The sequence below is a fragment of the Nematolebias whitei genome, chromosome 18, assembly GCF_014905685.2.
Source record: "Nematolebias whitei isolate Nwh7 chromosome 18, NemWhi1, whole genome shotgun sequence".
Lineage (NCBI taxonomy): Eukaryota > Metazoa > Chordata > Actinopteri > Cyprinodontiformes > Rivulidae > Nematolebias > Nematolebias whitei.
This window is the reverse complement of record NC_056515.1, coordinates 27,853,491-27,875,995: the sequence shown is the minus strand read 5'-3', so window position 1 is coordinate 27,875,995 and position 22,505 is coordinate 27,853,491. Positions and strand designations below refer to the sequence as shown.

At 39.7% G+C, this 22,505-nt stretch overlaps 1 protein-coding gene across 1 annotated transcript in view; it reads right to left on the bottom strand.

Annotated features, from left to right (window-relative positions):
• Positions 1 to 5,324: 5,324 nt before the first annotated feature.
• The window catches only part of LOC119424529 (mediator of RNA polymerase II transcription subunit 13-like), a gene marked incomplete at its 5' end in the record, with an annotated part of 20,242 nt that continues 3,061 nt past the window's right edge, over positions 5,325 to 22,505 (bottom strand). The window contains 1 exon segment of the mRNA XM_037692015.1: positions 5,325 to 5,439. Coding sequence (XP_037547943.1) covers positions 5,325 to 5,439 — 115 coding nt within the window.

The following is a 22,505-nucleotide window of genomic DNA, read 5'->3' as shown; positions in this document are numbered from 1 at the left end:
TGTTGTTTATTCTGGTTTGATTTAGTGAATGTGCAAGTTAATATTTGACTTTCACAAAGAAGTTATATGTTTGTTTTTTTAAATAATGCAGTATTAGCTTTTTATGTAACACATGTTTCAGTGTGCTCTTGCAGGCAACAATGGCACTAATGTGGCATTTATCTAGCATGATATCATTATACCGAGTGTGTCCATCTTTTGCACTTTCTCCCTCCCAGTTGAGATGTCAGACCTCTGCACCATTTGTCTCAATCAGCTGCCACTGTTTCCATTTGGCCTGTACACCCATTCAATATTGAAACCAGCAGCTTCTAGCTCAGGCATTAAAACTTGTACACACATGCAAACAGGGCCAACGAGGAACCCACCAGCATGTCTTGCAGCCACACATCCCACTATAATACCATTTAGAATAATAGCTCTGCGAGCAAATAGCAGTTAACTGTGTTAACGTCTGAATCTGGTTCACCGTGCTTATGCGAGCATCTGTCATCTTTATCAATAAGCTGAGGGTCTGACGGGAATCCAATTTGCTCCCCAAAACCTCTTGTCCCTTTGTCATCTGGATTCAGATACGATGCGGTCACTGACAATAATGTCTCAGGTCCTTGTGCTGTCCTCTGACCTCAAATGTACATGTATTTGCAAAGGTGGACTTATTCTTCTCCTAATTAAAGCATGGCGAAACATGTCAGTGTGCCCCCAGCTGAACCCTGACCAATAAAAACAAGACTAATTTTGATTAGGTGAGTTTCAATTTTTTTCTATGGGCTGTGTTGATAGTGTGCTGCAATAGCATAGTCGGGCCTTCCTCTGACACTGACCTCCTGACCTTCTTGACCTCTGAGGTGGCTCGGACAAAGGAAGCCTTTCCCTTTTAATTCTGCCCATGGAGCGTTATATGGGGCCTGACCCTTTGCTCCTCTTAACCTTTTAGACCTCCGGCCTGATGTCCATGATTTAGGGCAAATTTCATTACACGCATTCTCCGGATGAGACTGTTGGCTAAGAGGATGTGGCAAAGCAACAACTCAGCCTGATTAAAATGTCAGGTAGGGCAGACGGTGGAGATGACACATTCAACTCACATGAATGAAAAGCATGTGTTTGAGCTTACTATTGTCAGTATATTGTTCATATGACAGGCAAACTTTTCATATCATTATGAACACAATAAGAACAGTTGGCAGACCTTCACATTGGCTTTGGAATATAAGAACAATGACTCATATTTATGGAGAAATAAATACAACTGGTGTGCATTTGCTATATATCCATTCACGTTGTGTTACACATATGTGATATGAGCACTATAACTCCTAACAGACACAAACAACTCAGCTGAGGAACTAAAAAAGCAGAACACCAATGCCAACACCATGAGAGACAAAGGATGAGCGAGATGTGTAAGAAAGGAAAGACTTTTGAGAGCTGCTGCCACAGCAGGCGTCTGGGCTTGTGTGCTGTCTACCTGTCTCTCTTCTTAAATGCCATGTTCTTGTCAGTGTTGACACCCTGTCAGCCCCACCTAGCTGGGGCCCTGTGGGTACTAGGCAGGCGACTAAGGTGGAGGTACACAAAGCAGCCTAAATGGGACTGACTGGGCTCAGCTCTAATGGAGCCAGCCCTCCAGACGCACACAATAGCGGGGCCCGAGGCCGGGGCCTGAAACTTGAAGCCTTGGCCTGGTATTTTAAGAGGCCTGAGTGGCTCTGGAGCCAGTTGTCAATCAATAGGCACACACAGCCAGGAAGAAACAAAACTTGTCTTAGTGGAAAACAGAGATTTGAGGAAGGGCAGAAAATATTGGGAAAAAAGTTGTTTTCCCTCCCTCTTTACCAGTGATTTGGGGTTTTGCTTTCACAAAATGGCACACATACAAACGTTGCTCCTTATTTCAGTCATAGGTTGCTGCTTTGATTTTTCACTGTCAAGTGTCACAAAATAGATGGGTGGAGGAAATCCATCACAATCACGTGTATCAATTTGTCAGCGTGAAAAAAAAACATGTTTTCTCTCCTTTGTCAACTTGCTGACTTTCACGTGGATATGAAAATGAGCTGGTGATGCTACCCTCGAAGGTAGGAAATCTGTATTGAAAGACGGTGTAAGGTTTGGGCTTAAGAGGTGAATCAAGTGCAGATGGAGATGGAGAGATAACAAAAATATGTATTGAATCAAAACTCTTCGGGGTTTACTTCTGGTCTGGCAAATTACTCACAAGGAATGGTGAACATGAACAAGACAGAAAAACCCCACAAGGACGACACGTCCCAAACAATGCATGGACCAGGAGTGAAGGACAGAGCATGAATATATACAGACACAGCTAATCAGAGGAACAAGGAACACCTGGGAAGAGGGAGCCAAACACAGGAGAAGGACATCACATAGAGAACAACTGGCAGGAAGAATGAACTGAAGAACCAGAAAAACCAAATGGTAAGTGAGAAAAACAACCAAAGGAAATCTCACTCTGTGACAGACAAACATTAATAACACATTTAAAGGATCTACTACATTTTTGCATCAAAGTGTGAGACACTTTGTATGCCTTGCATGTCTTTCTGATATCCATCACTTTCTCTGCTCCTCCTGTCGATCAATGTGCTGTCCTACCTGTCCACCAGATGCCCTCAGTGTGTTCTTCAAGAGCAGCAGAGTGCAGCTCCATTTTTTAAAGGTTGGTAGTGATCAGTGTAAGACACTTTGGACGTCCCATGTTTTAATTTGCTTTATTTTGAACCCAAAAGAAGCTTGAGCTAGAACAACTCGTTCAGGATGGTTGCATAAAAACAAATGAAAAATACATTTATAAAAAATGTTTTATTATTTGTACGTTGTCTATCCATTCGTTTTCTTTACCCATTTTGTCCTCTCAGTGTTGCAGGGGTCACTGGTGCCCATGTCTGTCACTGTGTGAGAGGCTGGGTACATCCTAGACATGCCTCCAGTCCATCACAGAGACACACACCGTGCTGTATATTGTTTTTGTACTATTATGCTTAGCATATTTCTTAGTTCATATCTTAGATTTTATTACTGTTTTTCTTTTACAGTTTATACTTTTGTTGGATGTAACTGGGACCCTGTGTACAGTTTCTTTCTACCACATGTACCACATATGAAGCAAATGACAATAAAGAAACCTTGACCTTGACATAGAAACAAACAACCATTCACTCTCTCTCTCACAACTAGAGACAATTTAGAGTTACCAATCAACCCAACATGCATGTTTTTTAATATTTGGGAAGAAACTGGCGTATCAGGAGAAAACTAACACATGCACAGAGAGAACCCAAAAAGGTGCCAGGTCAGGATTTGAACTTGCAACCTTTTTGCTGAGAGGCTGAAGATCTACTAGCTGTGCTACTGTGCCACTCGCTACTTCCAATCAGCAGTCATTTTATATTATTAGGTCTTATTTTATTACTATTATTATTTTATTTTTGCAGTAGTTTCAGTGACAGATTCAAAATAATCCACAGTAAGCAAACAAAGCGATTTGCCAACAATTCTGAAGATTCCTCATCGTTGTGGTTTGCAAATATTAACTCAAGTGGAAACATTTATATTTTATTACCATCTGTACTGCTATCACAGTTCATCAAACAGCAAAAAAAATTGTCTGGAACATGAGTTAATGTATAAATATAAAAAAATCCAGTGTCTATTTCACACATCACTTGCTGCTGTGTAATTTTTGCTTGAGGTTGTAAATCATTAATTGAAAACATGGCAACAAAATTTTCATTCATCATCAAAGCTGACTCGAACTAAATACTTGGGCTATCTGGAGCCTAGTCACAATATTTTGTCTAGAGTCAGAGACACTTGAGATGTGTGTTTGAGATTAAAAACACAAGTCCTGACTGAAGTGTTGCAACTCTTTCTGGCAGCAAGATGCAGATTAAAAGTGACCAGCGGTACCATCAGAGCACGGTGCCTGCCACGTGTTTGCCAATGAAACATACATTCAGACACATCTGCAAGCAGTTGACCGTGCCTTTTCCTGCCGCCCTGTTTCTGAGAGGTCTGGAAGGGTGACACGCCGATGCTGACCTTATTGTGCCCCACCTGTCACTTAACTTTTATGTTAGATGTCAGTTCCCCTGCCACTGCTGTTCAGTTGCCCCAACACTGATGCCAAACATGATGCACTGTTTAAATGTACAACTTCAAACTCGAGTATGTGAAGAGAAACAGTCAAAGAGCAGCCAAAAAGTCATTGCAATGTTCTCTTGTAATCATTAGAGAGTCATAGAATTTGTGAGGATTTCCTCAAAATGCTCAACCTAATCAAATTTAAACTTAGCTAATTAATGTTGTGTAAAAGCTAATACAATAATTACCAAAAGATGGACCTTTCTATTCATTTCTTATTAAATTATTGAGCAACCTTTATTTTGGTTCGCGCCAAGAGTACACCGGCTCATTAAGATGACCCGGAAATTGTCGAAACATCACTTTCTCACCCGTAGCAGTTCTGTTCGTCAGCCTTTGAAACAACACTGGTAAGTGTGATAAACTGTTTCAGAAAGTTTACATTTTTTTTTGCCTCTGGAGCCTTAGAAACACAAGCTTGTGCTGTATAAATCTGTCAGGGCTGCAGAGTTGAGCATATACAGAGTCTTGATTTACACTTTCCAGATGCAAGATTAAACTGTGAAAAAAAAATACTGGAGCATCACACACACCCTACTCCATCCACAGCCGTGGTCCCCTTTGATGGTGATCCCCTCCTGCTTTGGTGGGGAACATTATGATCTCCCAATAACAAACAAACAAAAGGACCAAAGAAACTTATACGTAGAGTTTTGGGGAGGTGCATGCTAAGAATGAAACACATCTGTACTGTTTAGGCTGGATACTGTTTTATGAGCTTGTAAGAGACATTTCCAGCTCATGAAAGCAGGAGCATGTGTGAGACTTTGACTATATGAAGATTCCCATTTGGTTTAGAACAATAAGGCTTTGTTCATTATGCATTCAAACAACTCTTTGCAGTTGTCTCCTGAGTGAACTTGCACAATCACACTTTATGAACACAAAAGACTTACAGATATGTGTGTGTGTGTGTGGTGGGGTTGGAGCAGGGACTGCATGGGCTGTGGTGTAGGAACTTTTTTTTCTTCTCTAAAGGCATAGCCAGGGGTGAGTAAACAGTGATCCTATGGTACTATGTGGAATAATTCAGTGTCAAAGAAAAGGTCAGCTATCACTGCTGAGCACTGTGGGGGTCAAAGAGAAACACAGAAATAGACGGAGGGAGTGGGATAAAGTGGTGAGGGCCCAAAGAATATGTTTCCAATAGACCCTCGTCAGGCTGTGTTAGCATCTATGTACAACACGTGCACCGCAGGGATCGTGACCCTCCACTTCCTCTTCCCTTGTTCTCCCCAGTGGGCAAAGCGGCCCAGCAAGGTCACCACAGAGCTGAATGGGGCATAGGAAGGCACAATATAAACTGACTCCCAGCTAGCACCTTCTCCTAAACAACCGCCCCTCCTCCTTTCCAACAGACACCCTCTGGACATGTCTAGGGAGGCGAGAACAAGAAAGGTACCCCATCCCTGCCAGGGTCAATATCAGCCTGCAAAATCACACGAGCTCCCCAAGTATCAGACCAGAGGGAGTTAAACCAGTGAGCTCTGGGCTTGTACCTTTGTTTTCATCGCAATGAGTGTTTTAGATCAAATCAAGCACATTATCACTGGAGGTACACAGTTAAAGGCCCAGAATTTTTGGTGTTTTACTGTGCACACAGCCAAGAAATGGCTTAAACACTGACCGACCTTTACGTTGTCTTACCTGCAGTAACACAACTCGTGTGGCATTACAAGCCTTAATACAAACTGATGGGCTCACAGAGAAGATAAATATCATTTTGAAATATTGTCCTTTAGGTTACATATAAGAAATGGTATAGAATTTTATGTGTAATTGTTGTTAAATGTTCTCCAAGTTCATTTGTGTTGTAAATGAGTTCTTACGGTGTTCATTATTTTGTGTCAAATTCTGTAGAAATTGTTATTACAAACGTTTAGCAGAAATAAATTGTGTTAATAATGCCAACTGATTGAGAGGAAAGAATATGCGCTGCATGATTTTTATTACCAGAATAAATAAGAGGCGGGTGAGTCATTGTATATTTTTACCATTAGATGATTTCAAGACATTTTTTAAACCTAAAATAGTCTATTTGGCAACATTTTTTTTCATTATTTCTTTTTTTATTCTCTATATTGAAATGTTTTTTGTCCTAGTTCAGCAAAAACATACTCCTTAGTGAAAATAATTGTTAAAAAAAAGCTATATAAATAAATAAAAACCCTAGTTAAGATGTTAAATATGTAGCCAAAACAAAATTATTCTGCTTCAGAGACAGAAAATAATTGTTAATTTAAAAAGGCTGCCTCATTAATTAGTTTGTTTGTTGAGGAAATGAAGGGAAGGAAGTCTGATAAAATTTGTGTTTTCCAATGCATGACTATGAAAATAACAGGAAGGACTGGAGGAGGGGTGGAGGGGGTGAAGCAAAAAAAAAGAAAAAAGAAAACATTATTCTTGGCTAATTTAAATACAGTCTTATTAGTCTAATGACCAGAGTCTGTGATCACTACTCATCACCATTAATGCCACAACTCTCTCCTGCTTTGATTGCCCAAGGCTTAGCTTTTTCCCCTTAGCCCACATTCGGCAGGGGAACCAACGCGTTTTCCTTTCCACTACACATGAAATGTGACATGAGGACACTAATGTATGTGGAAAAGGGACAGAAAACAGGGATGTGAGACACTCCGCACTCCTTCTTTTGTGGCTAATGATATGACGTGCTTCACGGAAGCCAACATCTCCTCTCCTTTTAAAAGCCATCAGCTCTGAGGCATTTTCCTATTAAGAACACCCCTAAATGTTATAATAGGTGGCTTTAACGAGCTTTGGCCTCGCGCTCCTATCTGCTGTCCTCAACTACCATATTGGCTGCATGCTGATGCTTATCAAAATGATGAATGCAGCATTAAGTTCAAATGAGTTGGAAGATTGGGAAAGGGAAAAAGTCGTGTTTATCATTGCATGATTTGGTCCTGTTTTCTGCTTCACATTGCACAAAGACTGCTTATTATTTTAACCGCATGTTTTCAGATGTTGCCAGTTGTGTAATAGGACTATAATATACGAAAAACATGTTATCCTTATGTGAATGCTTTGGGAAATTGAGGAAAAAATCAGTTTAGTAGAAGAAAGATGACCACAAAGCAAAATAACTGAAGTAATCAGAAAGGAAAAAAGGAAAACACTTGATAAAGGGGAGTAAAGCATCTAGTTCAGCAAAGCCCTTTTACTTTATGCATGAATTTTCCCTAATGTTTCCTCTTCTTTTCCACATGAAGCCTTATCACCTGTATGTATGGTATTTTGAATCCAACCTATGACATTGTTTCCCAGTCATGATCCTTGGGGCACAGTGTCCCACACATATTGAGCCTACCTGTCATTAGCAGCAGCAGCAGTCTCACTGTGCAACTTTCCCAAAAGGTTTCTGCCCCTATTTAATATTTGCTGTAGGTCATATTTGTTTATAAGTGTTAAACTGGTAAACCTGTCACACTTGAATGACCAAAGAAAACTTATTCAAGCCAGAACTATTTTGTAAAACTTCCATCCATCCATCCATTATATTTACCAGCTTCTTCCTTTTTGGGGTTGTGGGGTTCACTGGTACCCATAGCAGTCACTGTGTAAGAGGTGGGGGACACCCTGGACAGGTTGCAAGTCCATCACAGGGACACATAGAGACAAACGAGACAAACAACCATTCACTCTCTCACTCACACCTAGGGACAATTTAGAGTTACCAATGAGCCTAACATGCATGTTTTTGGTCTGGAGGAAACTGGAGTACTCGGAAAAAACCCACGCTTGCACGAAGAGAACATGCAAACTCCACCCAGAAAGGCCCCCTGGCCAGAATTTGTACCGGCGACCTTCTTGCTTAGAGGCAACAGCTCTACCAACTGAGCCACCAACTTTTTTCTAGAAAAAAGAGATGTTTGAAAATTGCACAGCGGTGATCTGACTTAAAACAATGGGTCCTAAAGACCTGGACTGTGTGTGTGTGTGGGGGGGGGGGGGGGGGGGGGGGGGGGGGGGAATTCTTAACACATTCACTGCTCTAGCAGTATTAAATGTAAAACTCATATTATACTTTATTGTAAGAGAGTATGTGGGAATCAATTGTATAACCATTACACAGTCCATATGAAAGAGGTGCTGTCAAAGGCAAAGCCCCAGTGAACGAAACCCTTGGATAATATGACATATATGATCTGAAGTTATTTTAAGCCATAAAATAAAATTTGTGTTTCACCAATGAATGACTGTATGTCACCGACTTTCAAACTCGGGACGAAACAAAAAAGGCCACCACATACTAGGTGAAAACATAAAAGTCACACGTCTGATGCCCACTTTGCAGGATGTGTTTCCATTGTGCCAGACACAGATGCACAGCTGGCAGAGAAAAGAGCAAGCAGAAAGCAGGCAGCGTGTTAAATGACCCAGGGACGTGAACAACCTTGGTGACGGGGGAAGGCCAGCACTAATTAACGCAGGGCAACAACGTTAGCTGTCAGGAATTGTTGCAGGGGCACAATCCTTGGATTCACCCTCATGGGTGTCCTAGTCACTCCCCTGCTACTACCCCCAATCAAATCCCTGACCCGGGGGAGTGCTCTTCACCCCCTCTCACGCCAGCCTTGACCCGATGCATAATAATGAGGGGGAGGAGAAGACCAACCCAAACTGTGTCATTTAAATGCTAGTTTGCTAACACCCCATCATCATTACTGTCACCTCACTTTACCGCCTCTCCATCAATGATTCAGCGTTCCACTTTTGCAAATTCACAACTTGAAAACTCGTGATGCAAATGCACAGCAGGTGCTTGTATTACCCTTTGTGTGATATGTAATTATACTTTTACACATAATGTGGCTAACATTTACGCTTCTGTTAGAAATAAATAGCTGCTAGGATAATTTTTCTGCAGCTTTGGGGATGGAAGTAAAAAAAAAAAAAAACGGTACTTGCAGCAAAATATGACTCCTAATCATTCACTGAGGTTTTAAAATGTTCACGCACATGTTTTGTTTTATCATTAAAGCAATTCATCCTTTTACTCATTTTATTGCATTCTTGCAGTATTAACAAAACAAGAAAATAAATATTCATCAATGGCAGTTTGTAGATTAATTTATCACCCTCATCCTATTTGTTTCCCTTAATCAGGCCTGGGGGGTCCAACTATGGCCTTGGCTGCCCACCAGTGCTGGAGCTTTATTCCTCTTCACACAGCCCTAGTGTTAACGCCGCTGGCCAACTTCACAGATTTGACTGACTGTGGACTTAATGCTGCTTGCCTTGTTTTCAGCACTTGTCCCTCCAGATTTGCCACCCTGGCTGCACAATTTCCTCCAATTCTAATTATTCATCAGCTCATTATGCCCGTTCCCGGGCGCCTCCCCTAATTAGAGGTGACGCAGGGTTTGGTCCCAGGCTAGCCCCAAGTGAGGGAACCAGTTCAGAACCAGTCCACGGCCTGTGCTTATAAAAGACTGGGTAACTGCCAGCCTCTCCAGATACATGGGGGGGGGGGGGGGGGGGGTTCTGTCTTGTCAGTTTAATGTGACGTACCTTCACACAGTTCCTTTCCTCACACAAAACACCATTAATTACATTGCTATGTCCCATATCTGTTAGTGTAACATTTAGATATTTATAGAAGCCTTGAAACAATGGGAAGTTTATCAGTGATGTTATGTATAGCTTGTTTAGTGGGATTTCTTTTTTTTTTTTTTGGGAGGGGGGGGTGTTATGGTGCTGTGAAGCAAAGATTGTAAGAGGGGGATGCTGAGGACAGTGCACAAGCTTGTGATTTATTAAATTGTTGTTTCGTGATCAACATCAGATCCGAAATGCAAAAAGCGTAAGTGGAACAAAATAGTTTGTGCAACAGTTTGTTGTATCAGTTGCACTTAAACACACAATGTGAAGCAAAAACGGTAATGGCCACATAAAGAATAATCTTTTCTGGTTGATGTAAAACTATTGAGTCTATTATGGCTTTTCCCATGGATATTTGTAGAAGTCCTGAAAAGGCAGCAAACTTCAAATTTTTTAGTTTTTTTTAGTAGGACTGGACAATAATTCGATATCAATATATGTTGCGATATACTTTCATTTAATAATGGTGATATGAGTTTTAAGCACATTTTCAATATTTCAGTATGATTACAGCATTTCACTGATGCATTTCCTTTTCTGTTTGGGTTGAAGCGGCTGCTTCAGTTTCAGCCCGAACAGAAAAATGTGCGACACAACTACATAACTGTGTGGTGATGCAGATGTTACGCAGAGCTCGAGTCCAGAAGGTGTTAGTGGTAGCAGGCTAGGCTAGGCTAATCTCTAATGCGTGTTAAGTTTTCACTTCAAAACGAGTGACCATGACTGTCAGAATGTGACTGAACAAGCTTTCACAAGTGAAGAGAAAGTAGATGACATCATTGATAAGAGAGGAAAGACTAATTCGGCAGTGAGGAGGTGGTTCGACTGTCTAAGATCTGATAAACTGCAGGTTTCAGTCAGTGTGCTGCAAAATGTGACGGAGAGTCGTTCTAATTAGCGGTGGGAACACATCTAACAGAGTTTCCACTCGATAGAATGATGCTGAGAGTCACAAGATGAAGCACAATAAAGTTTGAGCCAACGTGTCCCTGAAACAACACCCCCAGCTGTATCAAAAGAGAAACCCATGCAGCAAACGTTAGGTTATGTTGTTTAAATTTAAACCTATCAATATGGACAAAGTTGAGAGTTTTGTGTTTATTTGACGGTGATTTCAAATTTTTTTTGAAGGCTACATACAAATAAAAGGTGAACGTTAATTGTACAGTTGCACTGTTTTTCTGAGGCTTTCGTATTGTTTATATCGATATCGAATTATATCATTATTGACCGAAATTTAAAAATATATCGTGATAAAAGTTTTGGCCATATCGTCCAGCCCTAAGTTGAAAAAGTTTTTGGAATGAGCCTTTGGGATGATTTCACTAAAAATATTTATCCTCTCAAGCACAATGATTCAAAATGTGCAAATTTTTTGTCACCAAGCTTAAATCCAAAGATCTGGTTAAATAAAATAACTGTGACATGCATGTGATTCCCTCTACGCTTGTCCCTCAGGTTTTTAGCATGACCCTTTGTCTCATGTGTGCTTGTGCACTCATGTGTGTTTGGTCATTCATTATTTGCACTTTACCAGCTCTGCTATCACTGTTAAATGCTATTCTTTATCTTTTTCTCACCTTTCGTTTCCCCTCTCACTTTTCCTTTCACATCTTGTCAGCCTGCTCTGGCCTAAAGTCAAAGAGGTCACTGTATGCAAGCTTTCTTGGTTGCAAAGAGGCATGTGACACAAACCTACATGCAACAACCACACATAGACTTGTGTATGCTTCTTCACTCTCTCAAACACAATCACGCTTCTACAGAAATAGTCGCACGTGGATGCGCACAATAGTGCTAATTAAAGCCGTCGGTGTGAGCAAAGAAAAATGTAATGCTGACATTTAGTCAAGGGAGATTTGGGGAGATGAGGAGAAATTCTAGCGCTCTTCTTGAACTGGGCCTGGGGCAGGCTGGCAGACAAAAGGACAGAGGCAGGCAAAGAGGCTGGGATATAGAGCGGCGAAAAGGTCATCTCCGTGAAAAGGCTAACGTGTCAGTGCTTTTGTTCCTGGCCTTCGGAACATATGTTTGGCCCTCCTCCACGGCCGCCTCTGCTATCAGGATGAAATCTAACCCCCAGCACCCTAAACGCAAGAACAAAACACACTTACACAGACACACACAGTGGACAGTGGTAATGTTACTATACCACAGTTGTTTGGGATAAATGGATGAAAGTTGGACTGAAGGTGCTGCCTTACCACTCTCTGTGCCAGAACACCTGTCTGTTTCTGGGCTTGGAAATCAAGATAAGCAAAAAGTGACAAAAGAGGAAAAATGAACAAGTGTGTTGGAGCCAAATACACTGATTGAAAACTGGGTTAGGCTACTTTTACATGGGCATTCACAAATGGGTTCACTAATGTCCAAAACCCAAAAAAGCATTGATAAACTTGCTCTTTCCTCGCATTGTAAACTGATAACAAGCAGCTTTAGATCCTGTTCAGATCTGACCTCATCAGAGGTTTTCAGTTCACCATCAGAGTTAGCTGATCATTCACACCTGGCATTAGAAAGAGTTTCCACATGTGTATCAAATGTCCACTTGTTACAAGTCATCCCATTTAGAACACAATTTAAACCCCATTATTTGACTGGAATATTAGTTGGATGATTGAATCAGCCAAAACTCGTTTTTGCCATTGAGATGGCTAAATGTTACTTTTACCTAAATATCTTTAGTTGGTGATGTTATTGTTTCATTCCACTTTTTTTGTTGTTCTTTCATTCTGTTTTGTCTTCTGCTTCCACAACTTCTCGCTGTCTCATCTTTATCATGAAACCTTGACAAACTCGTTTTCTGCTTGTTTCACTTTAATGTTGTCTTGATGTGGAAACGTGACGACATTATTCAAGTGAACCTGCCATTTTACACATCTCTAGTTCTGCCTCCATGGATTTCATCTTGCCCCACCCCCACCCTTCAGCTCCAATTGCCCCTTCACACCAATTGTTTGTGCCAAACTTGATGACCTACATTTGCATGAAGTCTCTGTTGGCAGATTGGGCTGGCTGAGGAATTTACCCACTAATCACTGCCTGGTGGTCAACAAGTACACCTGTCAGAAGAAGTAATGGGAAAAGGAGCACTAATAGCTGGTGATGTGATGGGATTGGTGACTCTATTCAGCATCACAGCTTATTCTAAGTCACTGAGTTTGCAACAATATGTGTGTTTTATTTAAAAGTGACTAGATCTTCATCTTCTGTGACTTCTTGGTCCCTCTCCTTAAAAAAAAAATCAAAGCACTGAAATAAAAGTGTTGCTGGGAAAATGGATAAATAAATAAATGATGGCGTGGAAACAGAGTGGAAATGCAAGTGGCAGGACACATGCAGAAGGGAACAGATAGGAAAGTAAGACAGTGATTAGGCAACAGGAGTGCCGGTGATAGGCCTCTCCTCACAGTCTCTGTGGACCCAAGAGATAAGCCTAAGAGGAGCTAGGCTGGCAACACGGCAGCCTTTCAACCTGCATCATGCAGAACCTGACCGCCTTGCTCACCCAAGAGACCACAGTGTGCTATCTGTAAGAGGGAACACATTCATAAAAGCTATTATTTCACAGATAGTTTGTGCTCTGTTTTGTTAAAAAACAACTGTCAGCTCTCAGAATTTGGTTGTAACTCTATAGAGAAAGTGTGGGGAAAAAGGAATGATTGTAGGAGTTACAAAAGCTCCCCTTGAGCTCACTCAGTATTTCCCAAAAATGTTTACATCTTAATTTAATTGCTACTGTATCCTTAAGATTATTTTTTGTTGTTGCTGATTTAAGTGATCAAAAGTGTGTGCATGTAATCTTTTCAGTTTTATTCAGAGTCCATGGTGTAACCTCAGTGCTGTGTGCAACCAGCTCACAATCAGGGCGTGAAATGCTAAAGAGCTCGCAGCCAACACGTCTGCATGGTGTTTTCTCCCCACTACTGTTCATTTGACATTTAGTAAATCATTACTGCAGTTATGACCTCGAGGAATACTCACACACACCATGTATGGACGTGAACACATTCACACACACACACACACACACACACACACCCTTGATGATAGCTGTTTATTAACAAGTTAGGTGACCTGATTTCATTTTGTTGCCAAAATTGTGAGGTGGTAATCAGAGGTGTGTGGTAGAAGCCCCTGGAGTAGTCTGACATTTCATACGTCTGATTGTTACGCCTTTATGTAATCTAAAATTATCTTGTTTCCTAAATTAACACATTCTTCCTAAAATATGTATCTTATTCTTAACATCTTTGGCACATCATAGCATTACACCAATCATAGAAATTATCTAATTTTTTTTATGGATAATGTTTTATTTTTATTATCTTGTGCACATGATTTTCAGATCTACATGGACAAATACGACCCTGTCAGGCTTTTCACACATTACAGACACGTGCTAAACTTCCTCCGAGCTCTCTTTAATCATTGCTGGGTTGTCGTAGATGAAAGATGATATAAACCCAAGTGATACAATGGCCAGAGAGATGTCTCATTGTCATCTCCTCCCATCCACACATTGTCAACAGCTTGACGGCATCAGAACATTTTTATGTATTGACAGGTCGCAGTTAAATATTTGCACTGATTGAAAATCCTTCTTTTAATAGCTCTTAAACGTTCATTTTAAAGATTGATATTGTTTTTCTAATTATTGCTTTCCCCTCACTGTTCTTGCATAATATAGAAATAGTGGCTTACCAAGTTTTCATGCTGTTGTTACGCTCTACTCTCAATCTATCAGCAGTGCTTGCTTAATTGCTGCAATACAGATCAGCATCCTCTTAATTAATGCAAATGGAACAAGCAAGCATTGAGTCTTGTAGATATTCTTTGCCTCTGTCATTATATTGTTTTATCAAAGTGCTTTAAACCCATTGTCTGCACGATTGGCTAATAAAGAGCTCCTAATGTCTTGTCTTGCACTCACAGCGCACATCCTCCTTTTAATCCATAAGCTCTTAAGGCGTCCATAACTGCCGTGTTCACGTCAGGCCCAAAGAGAAACCAGTAAAGGGCACTAAAGCAACCTTTACGGTCCATACACATTCACACGCACTTAATATCAAGGAGTGAAGAGACGAGAATTGACTGCGTATAGATGAGAGCAATACCCGCAATCAAATAAAGATGAAGCTCAAAAGTGAGACATTTTAACGTTGGCCTTGAGAGCCTTGAGTGGGCAGAGACGTGGAATCAATAAAATAAGAAAACATAATATATTTTCCCTGTGCGCATTTAACTTGAAGAGCAAAACACACTTAGAAAATACAATAAGGCCTATAAATTATAGAAATATGAAAATGACTCTTCACTTTTCTGTGTCATTGAGAAATGGGGGCAAAAAGACAAGCTCTGCTTCTTTTACAGTTGTGCATTTCCTTCATGAACTGGCCACTTGCCTTGCAGCATTTTAGAGATGAACTTAAATGTTGCTATCAAAAATGTGATGTATTCAATTCTTTAATGTTTTACTCTTACTGCCAGTTCCTCAAAAAGCTGCCCTAACACCTTTACATCATTTTGACTCAGAGTAAAACCTTGAGATGAATGTCCCCTTGTCCCATCACGGATAACCATGTACAAAGTGTGGGTTATGTTGCCCTTTCCGACACAGAGGTTATGTGGACTGAATGAGGCAGAGACAGAGGGGTGATGTCTGTGTTCCAGCCCCAGAGGCAAGATGGAGAAACACGTCAAGGTGGGGATTCAAGAAGGGAGATGCTATGACTCTCACACAGCGCACCCTTTGTGAAAACCCTCAGGGTACGAGCTTTATGATTGTGTGTTGTTTGAAAGAGGGAAGGAGTGTGTTTGGCCATCTCTGTTGTGGTGGAAGTAACATGGGGAAAAGAACTGTGCCAATGGACTTAAACAGAAAAGTAAAAAATGTAAAAATTGAATAAAGGAGTGAGTCGTTAAGGTTACTGCGGTGGGCAAGGGATGAGATGTTGTCATTGCCTAGAGCTTTTGGTTATTTCCTTAACACAAATGACAAACTAAAGTGGAGAAAAACACTATAGCAGAAAGGCAATACCTTATTTGGTCATTAACTATGTTTGACGTGTTCTTTACATCTACCTTAAGGGTAAAGTGGTGAAAAGATTCTGTTGATTAGATCCTAGGAGATTTGTGTTAGGTCATTTCAGCAATAAAGATACATTTTTTAACTTTATTTTTATTCTGCAAATATTATATTGTCGTTGCAACAACTGGTTGGATTGACACAAAATATCATGCAGATGTGTACATTCATACACATACTATGACTAATAAATATCTCTTAAGTTTCCCTTTGGCATCATGTGGTCAATATTTGAACACATTTTTACAGTAACTTTTGTAACGTTCTCAGCATTGGGTACAGATTGCCATGAAATCTTGTGCTTCAATACACGTTAGTGATCAACTTTTGCAGTTTAGAGTGATGATGCTTTTTTAATCACTCTAAGCTTTACAGCTGATTATTTTAAGAGCTGCTACTTGTGATTAGAGTGGCTGTGGATGAGTGGTTAGAGCAGTTGTCGTTCAATGCAAGAGTTGGGGGTTCAATTCCACCAGTAGTCACATGCTGAATGTCCCTGGGTAAGACTGGTTTCCTAATTTTTGGATTCAACTTGTTCCTGGTCTATTAACAAACAAAGAAGTCGTCGGCAGCAAATTTGGCCCTGGTCAAGCTGCCTGCCTTATGTGATGGCTTGGTTTGTGCCTCGAGCACCCAGACTCATATGCTTTTGGCAGGATGGATCATCTCGGGTATTACTCTCAGGCACGGTTCAGTGGTGTGGCCATTTAATTTGGACGTTTCAGAACAGAGAGTACTGACACATACTCAAGGTAGACATAATCAGGAAAGTTCTGCTTGTCCCCAAAACAATCGTGTTTATCTGAATTGGGTTCTCATTGGGTTCCCTGACTGGCTTTATCTTAATTTGCTTGGAAGCTCTGTAAACCTTGATCCCCCCCCCCCCCCCCCCCCCCCCCCCCCCCCCCCGCACCGAGGAAGTCTACGGACCAATCAGAGGGGCCCGGCTGAATAAACAATCTATCATCATTTCAGGACTCTTTGGATTCTATCTGACGTCATCCTTGGCCGTCCAACACCCCATCTCTCCAGAGGGAACTATGTGAACTGAGCGATTTACCACTCTAATCGAAACTGTTGCAGTGCCTCTGCGTGTTGTCTCTGGACATGCTCACCGCCCTTGCCCCCGTCGGCATCATTATGTGCTTGTGTGTACGTTTTGTTTTTTTCCATTTTCATGCTCTTAATCTTCAGCCAAATATTAAGAGCATGTTAGGATTTTTTTTTTTTTTTTGCCTCCAAAACCTTTGTTGTCACGTTCACCACTTTATTGTCTGTCCAAACAGATCTCACTTGTAAATGAGTCTTTGAGGCTCAATGTGATTTATCTGTTTAAATAAAGGTTGAATGAAAAAAATAAAAAAGACATTGAACCCCTCATAGCCTCCGATATGTGTCCCGTCAGTGTATGAATGTGATAAAGCACTGATTATTATTTGTACAGAAACAATAGAGTGCTGTATGAATGGGTAAATGAGGGCACAGATTGTGATGTAAAGTGCTTTGAGTATCTTGAAAAAATAGAAAAGCACTATATAAGTGCAGTCCTTTTACCATTTGCTTATTATACATGCCATCATTTAGCAATTTATTTAGAACAGGACTTTTCAGGTTGTGCAAAATCATTAATAAGACATCATTGTAAGTGCTGATACTAAGGCTTGATGTCATGTTTGATAGTTGCAACTTCTTCCAGATGCAGCTTCCCCGGATCGCTCCTTTAAATCAATCAGCAGTTCAACTTCAGTCTCAGGGGACCGTTACTTCTCATCTGAGGATCGATGGCTGTCAGTCATGCACGCCTTCATCAGTGGCTATGTGTCCAAGCAGGTTGTGATCCACTTTTCTAGTGTGACATGCATGATGTGCAAATGTTAGGATTTGGTTGTACATGTTTTGTTGTACAGTGTTATGCATGACTGTGTATCATACAGCACAATAGTACATCTTTACAGTTTCACAGCACACTGCCTACTCCATGACCTTTGACATACTCCATGGTGGGCTGCAGTAGTCCTTCTTGTTACATTTCATTGGGTCAAGGGTACACAGTGGAATCATCACTGCTATCCTGGAGGGATTAAAGAGTATTTCAAAAGGCAAAAAAAGACTTGAAGCAAGTTTGTTGACATAAACGGAATTATCACATTATGAAACTTTTGATCCATGTGTGTGATTTCATAAGAAATGTTTATTAGCATTTCACCTTTAAGCTGACCTCCTCCAAAATATGCTATATATGTTACTTTGCATGAATATACACAAATGATAAACTGTATCTTAAAGGATGTAACTGACAAGTTTAAGCAGAAAATGCTCTTTAAAACACAAATGTGGACAGCAAGATTTCAAAAGCCTCTAATCTTGCACAGATTTGAAAACATGCATTAAATAAGGCCGACCAGAACAGTTCTTTCATGGGCAATCCGGTTTATAAGATTGCTTTGATCCAATCAAAATAATCCATTGTAATTTAAAGAGTACAGGTTGGCTGCATTAATTTTCTAAATTAAATGAATCCATGTAGGGATGGGAAAATGGGCTATGCTAAAGAAAGATTCATAAAGATAACTTTCTTTTAAAAATAGACCAATTTTTAATTTTTCTGTACATGTATCAATTTACCTTAAGAGAGTATTTTGTCCTATTGTTTTGTCAATAGTGGAGTCGATATATGTGCTAACCAAGGGGAAATAAAGTGACCAAATGCAGCAAATGGAATGCAGCTGGGAATCAGCTCTGGATTCACTGGTGATGTAAACCTCAGAAATCTGCATACAACTGAAAGACATTACCTCCTATGACCCTGCCTGGCTTGCACCTGCATGCAACCACATGTTTTAAACCCCAGCATTTGGGTAAACATGAATACAAAGAGTGAGACAGTACACATACAGTTAGATACATATGAATGGACACGGAGTCTCGTACTGAAATTCTAAGAAGAAGACACACCATGGCAGTATTAATTTTTCATAACATCATGCTCAATACAAAATGCAATAAGTGTTTCTTGTAAGACGACTCCAATGCACTTATAGCACTTGAGTGTGCAGCAAGGTTCTCCTCTGAGGTCCAGCCTGCATGTTTGTCTGATTCTGTGGCAGAATGAAATCTGATCCACAGAATATATACTGTAGAACACTGCATACAAACAGTGTAATCTGAAACCACTAATACCTCCAGTTTTCCAGGTGGGTCAGACTGAATACATAACGTTTAATAACAATATATCAATATCAGATTATAGGAATCTGAAAGAAAACAAGTGCCATTTTGAAAACTGCCCAGATATTTCCATGAAGCACTTTTTTTTTTTAATTTAATACCTAACTTATTGTTGTCCATGTAAGGGTTGTTGTGATGTCCCAGCATGCTTTGCTTCTGTCTCAGGTAAGTTGATGCTTGAGGAGAGCCATTAGCTTGTCAATCTAGTGAGAAATAATTAATATTTCTCCAAACTGCTGTTTTTCAAAGAGCTGTCTACAACAGGTATGATCATAACATTTCCACAAAAGCCCACTTTATTAATAAACTGAATTATTTTGTTAGTGTTGTGTTTCTTTTAGTTTTTAGAGTAGAGTAAATCATTTTATAAAATCTAATTGGGATTGGAAGTTTATTAAACTAGTAAAGAGAAACTGTTTGAAATTACTCACTAATATGGATTTTAACAAATAGCAATTATTTATTTACTTATCTAATGGGTTACAATTTCATTAGAAAACATATAGAATAGGATTTCCCATTTTAAAGTAGCGTGCCCCTTTCAGTCTCATTCATATTTGATGGTGAACAACAGAGCACAGCCTTTCTCAGATCTGTGCAGAGATGCTCGGCTTCAAGCCCAGGCTTCTGGTTAGTCACGTTTTTCCCTCTCAGCAGCCACACCTTCTTCAAGTCCCATAGAAAACCTTCATCCCAACAACCAAATCTGGAGCGCTGTATAAATTTTGCACCAAGGATTTTTCTCATTTGTAATTTACCAGAACCTGTTGTGTAAAAACATCCTCACAGCAAGAAGCTATTGCCATGTTCCTCTGTGGACAGAATGAGTTTTGTGGTTCTCGGTGCCAGGTTTCCACCACACATATACTGTAAGCTGCTGTGTTCAGTGGACCACAGTTCAATTTATAAAAGATCCTCCAGAGATCATCCAAATAGTTTATAATCAGACTCCTAGCACTGAGGATGATCAACGTTCATCTTGTTCTACCATAACTAGATAGAGATAGATTTAATTCATAATTTACTGTTCATATAAACAGTGGGATTTAAAATCCACAACACATCAGCTTACTTTGACCTGGTCGTCTTTGTGTAGGAACACACAGCTTTAATGCCTTTATAAATTATGTTGACCTCCACCTCCTGGTGATTGGTATCAACAGACACCCACGCAGCAGCTTTTGTTTTCAGGACATTTTTCCAATTTGTGTGGTAATGTGACATGATAACTTTAACATCGTATAGCTCAGCAGTAACACAATTCTTTCTCTAAAGCCTGAAATTGGAACGCTGGATGATTAGGATTACAAATGGGTAGTAGGATTTGAAGAATAACTCTGAAGTAATACAAAAATAAAGAAATGTAAAGCCAATGGTCCAGATAAATTATGGAACATGGGCTTTAAAACAATGCAACACAATTACTCTGAATGAGTTGATAGTCTTCCAATGGTTATATAAAGTGTATATATATTATATATATATATATATATATATATATATATTTATATATATGTATAAATTTAAATTAAAAATATTTAACTCCATGAATTTTATTTTATTTTATTACCTAAAAATGGGTATTTTGTTTATTGAAAGGAACCCTCAACACAGAATTTGCAATAAAAGATTCTGCAAAATATATATATTTTTCTTTTAACGTTTAAAGTCAATGTCTCTCTTAGCAAAATATCTTATGAACATCTGGAGAGATTTTAATTAAACTTCCAGAAAAGTAATCATCGCATGAACCTCTAGAGTTGTTTGAGTTTTGGAGCTCACCTAAATCAAAATGGCTGCCACAGCCAACTGACCTTACAAAATAAAAAATGGCTCTAATTCAATCCGTTTCACATATATTGAGTTAAAATTTGGTTATAATATTGAGTCAGTACTAACACATACTCTGTACTACTGAATACATAAGATCATTGCCTGCAACTTGAACATTATGTTTTGGAGTCGGCTCTATTTCTCGATTATCAAACAAATTTTAATGAAACTTTCACAAAGGAATCACAGTTTGTACATCTATAATGGATTAACTTTTGAAGCCAATCCAATTAAAGATGGCTGCCACAGTTAATCCAAATTTGCCAACACAAAAATGACTATAACGTTTAATTTGGATGATTTTGTGCTAAAGTTTGAAGTGATAGTAGATGAGAATCAACGTATACTCTGAGCATGGCATCTTGCAATTTTGCACGAGGTTACACGTATCAGTATTTTTAATGTTAGACCAAAATGGCTTCAACTTTGTCAAAATATGATCAGAATGAGATCACAATATGATCAACCTGAAATTCTGTTGTAATAGATGGTTAACAATATGCATTCCTTCAAGGAATGCTAGGCCTTTGATGTATAACAAGAGAAAAGCAATATCTAAGATGCAACACTGTGTAAAAAAAAGTTTTGATAAACTTTGTGAACATTTTCTACAAGCAGTACAACAGTTTTATTTCAAGTCATTTCCTTTTTACAATTAGCTTTCTAGCTGATTGTCAATGTAACAGAATCTAATTTCAATTTCAGGATTTGCACAAGTCAGCTGTATGTTTGGGAAGGCCTTGAGGGAGAAAGAGAAAAAAGGACATTGACATGCAAATGATTGTCTTGAACTTTATTGAGCGGGTACATTTAAGTTAATTTGCCTTTGGGAGTGGCTAATGGAAGTAGGCTTCTCCAGTAACTCTTAAGGAGTCAATCCACCTGATTTAGAGGAAGCAAGTGCATAGATCTCTTGATTGACAGAGCTGTTACTCTCTGTGTGACATAACTGATGGACAGAGACGAAGGAGGGAGGGTGCCGACAAGGTCCAGGTTCCGCAACATACCGGGACACCCTCATGTGCAACGTATTTCAGATGCTAGCATTAGCTGGTGGGAGAAGCAGCCATGTGTTGTTTCAAAGCCTTCATGGTAAATCATAAATGTTGCAGGGGGGAACTTTATAAAAAATGCAGTGCATACACCCCTTTAGCTAAAACAGAGCACTCAGGCACCTCAGGGAATGAAGGACGTTAGTGTAGTATCATGCTAAAATTACAATAAGAAAACAGGTTTTCTATGATTTTACCGGAAATAGATTAATTTAACTCTTTGAGTAAAAAGTAAAATGTGTCAATGCTGTGTCATTGTGAATAATGAAGCTGAATCCCTGACAACCCGTATTAGTTATTATAGATCAGATGACCACCTACAAGTCTTCAGTCATCCCTTAAAGAGAGCTCAACAGACTGTATGGTTGGGCATTTCTATAGTGTGTATGTATGACACTGTATGTACGTACAAATATCTTTGTAGAAATGTGCTTGGGAACACTTGTTTGTGTGTGTGTGTGTGCGTGCGTGTGTGTGCGTTTGCTTATGTTACATTTGGGGTCGTGAACACGTTT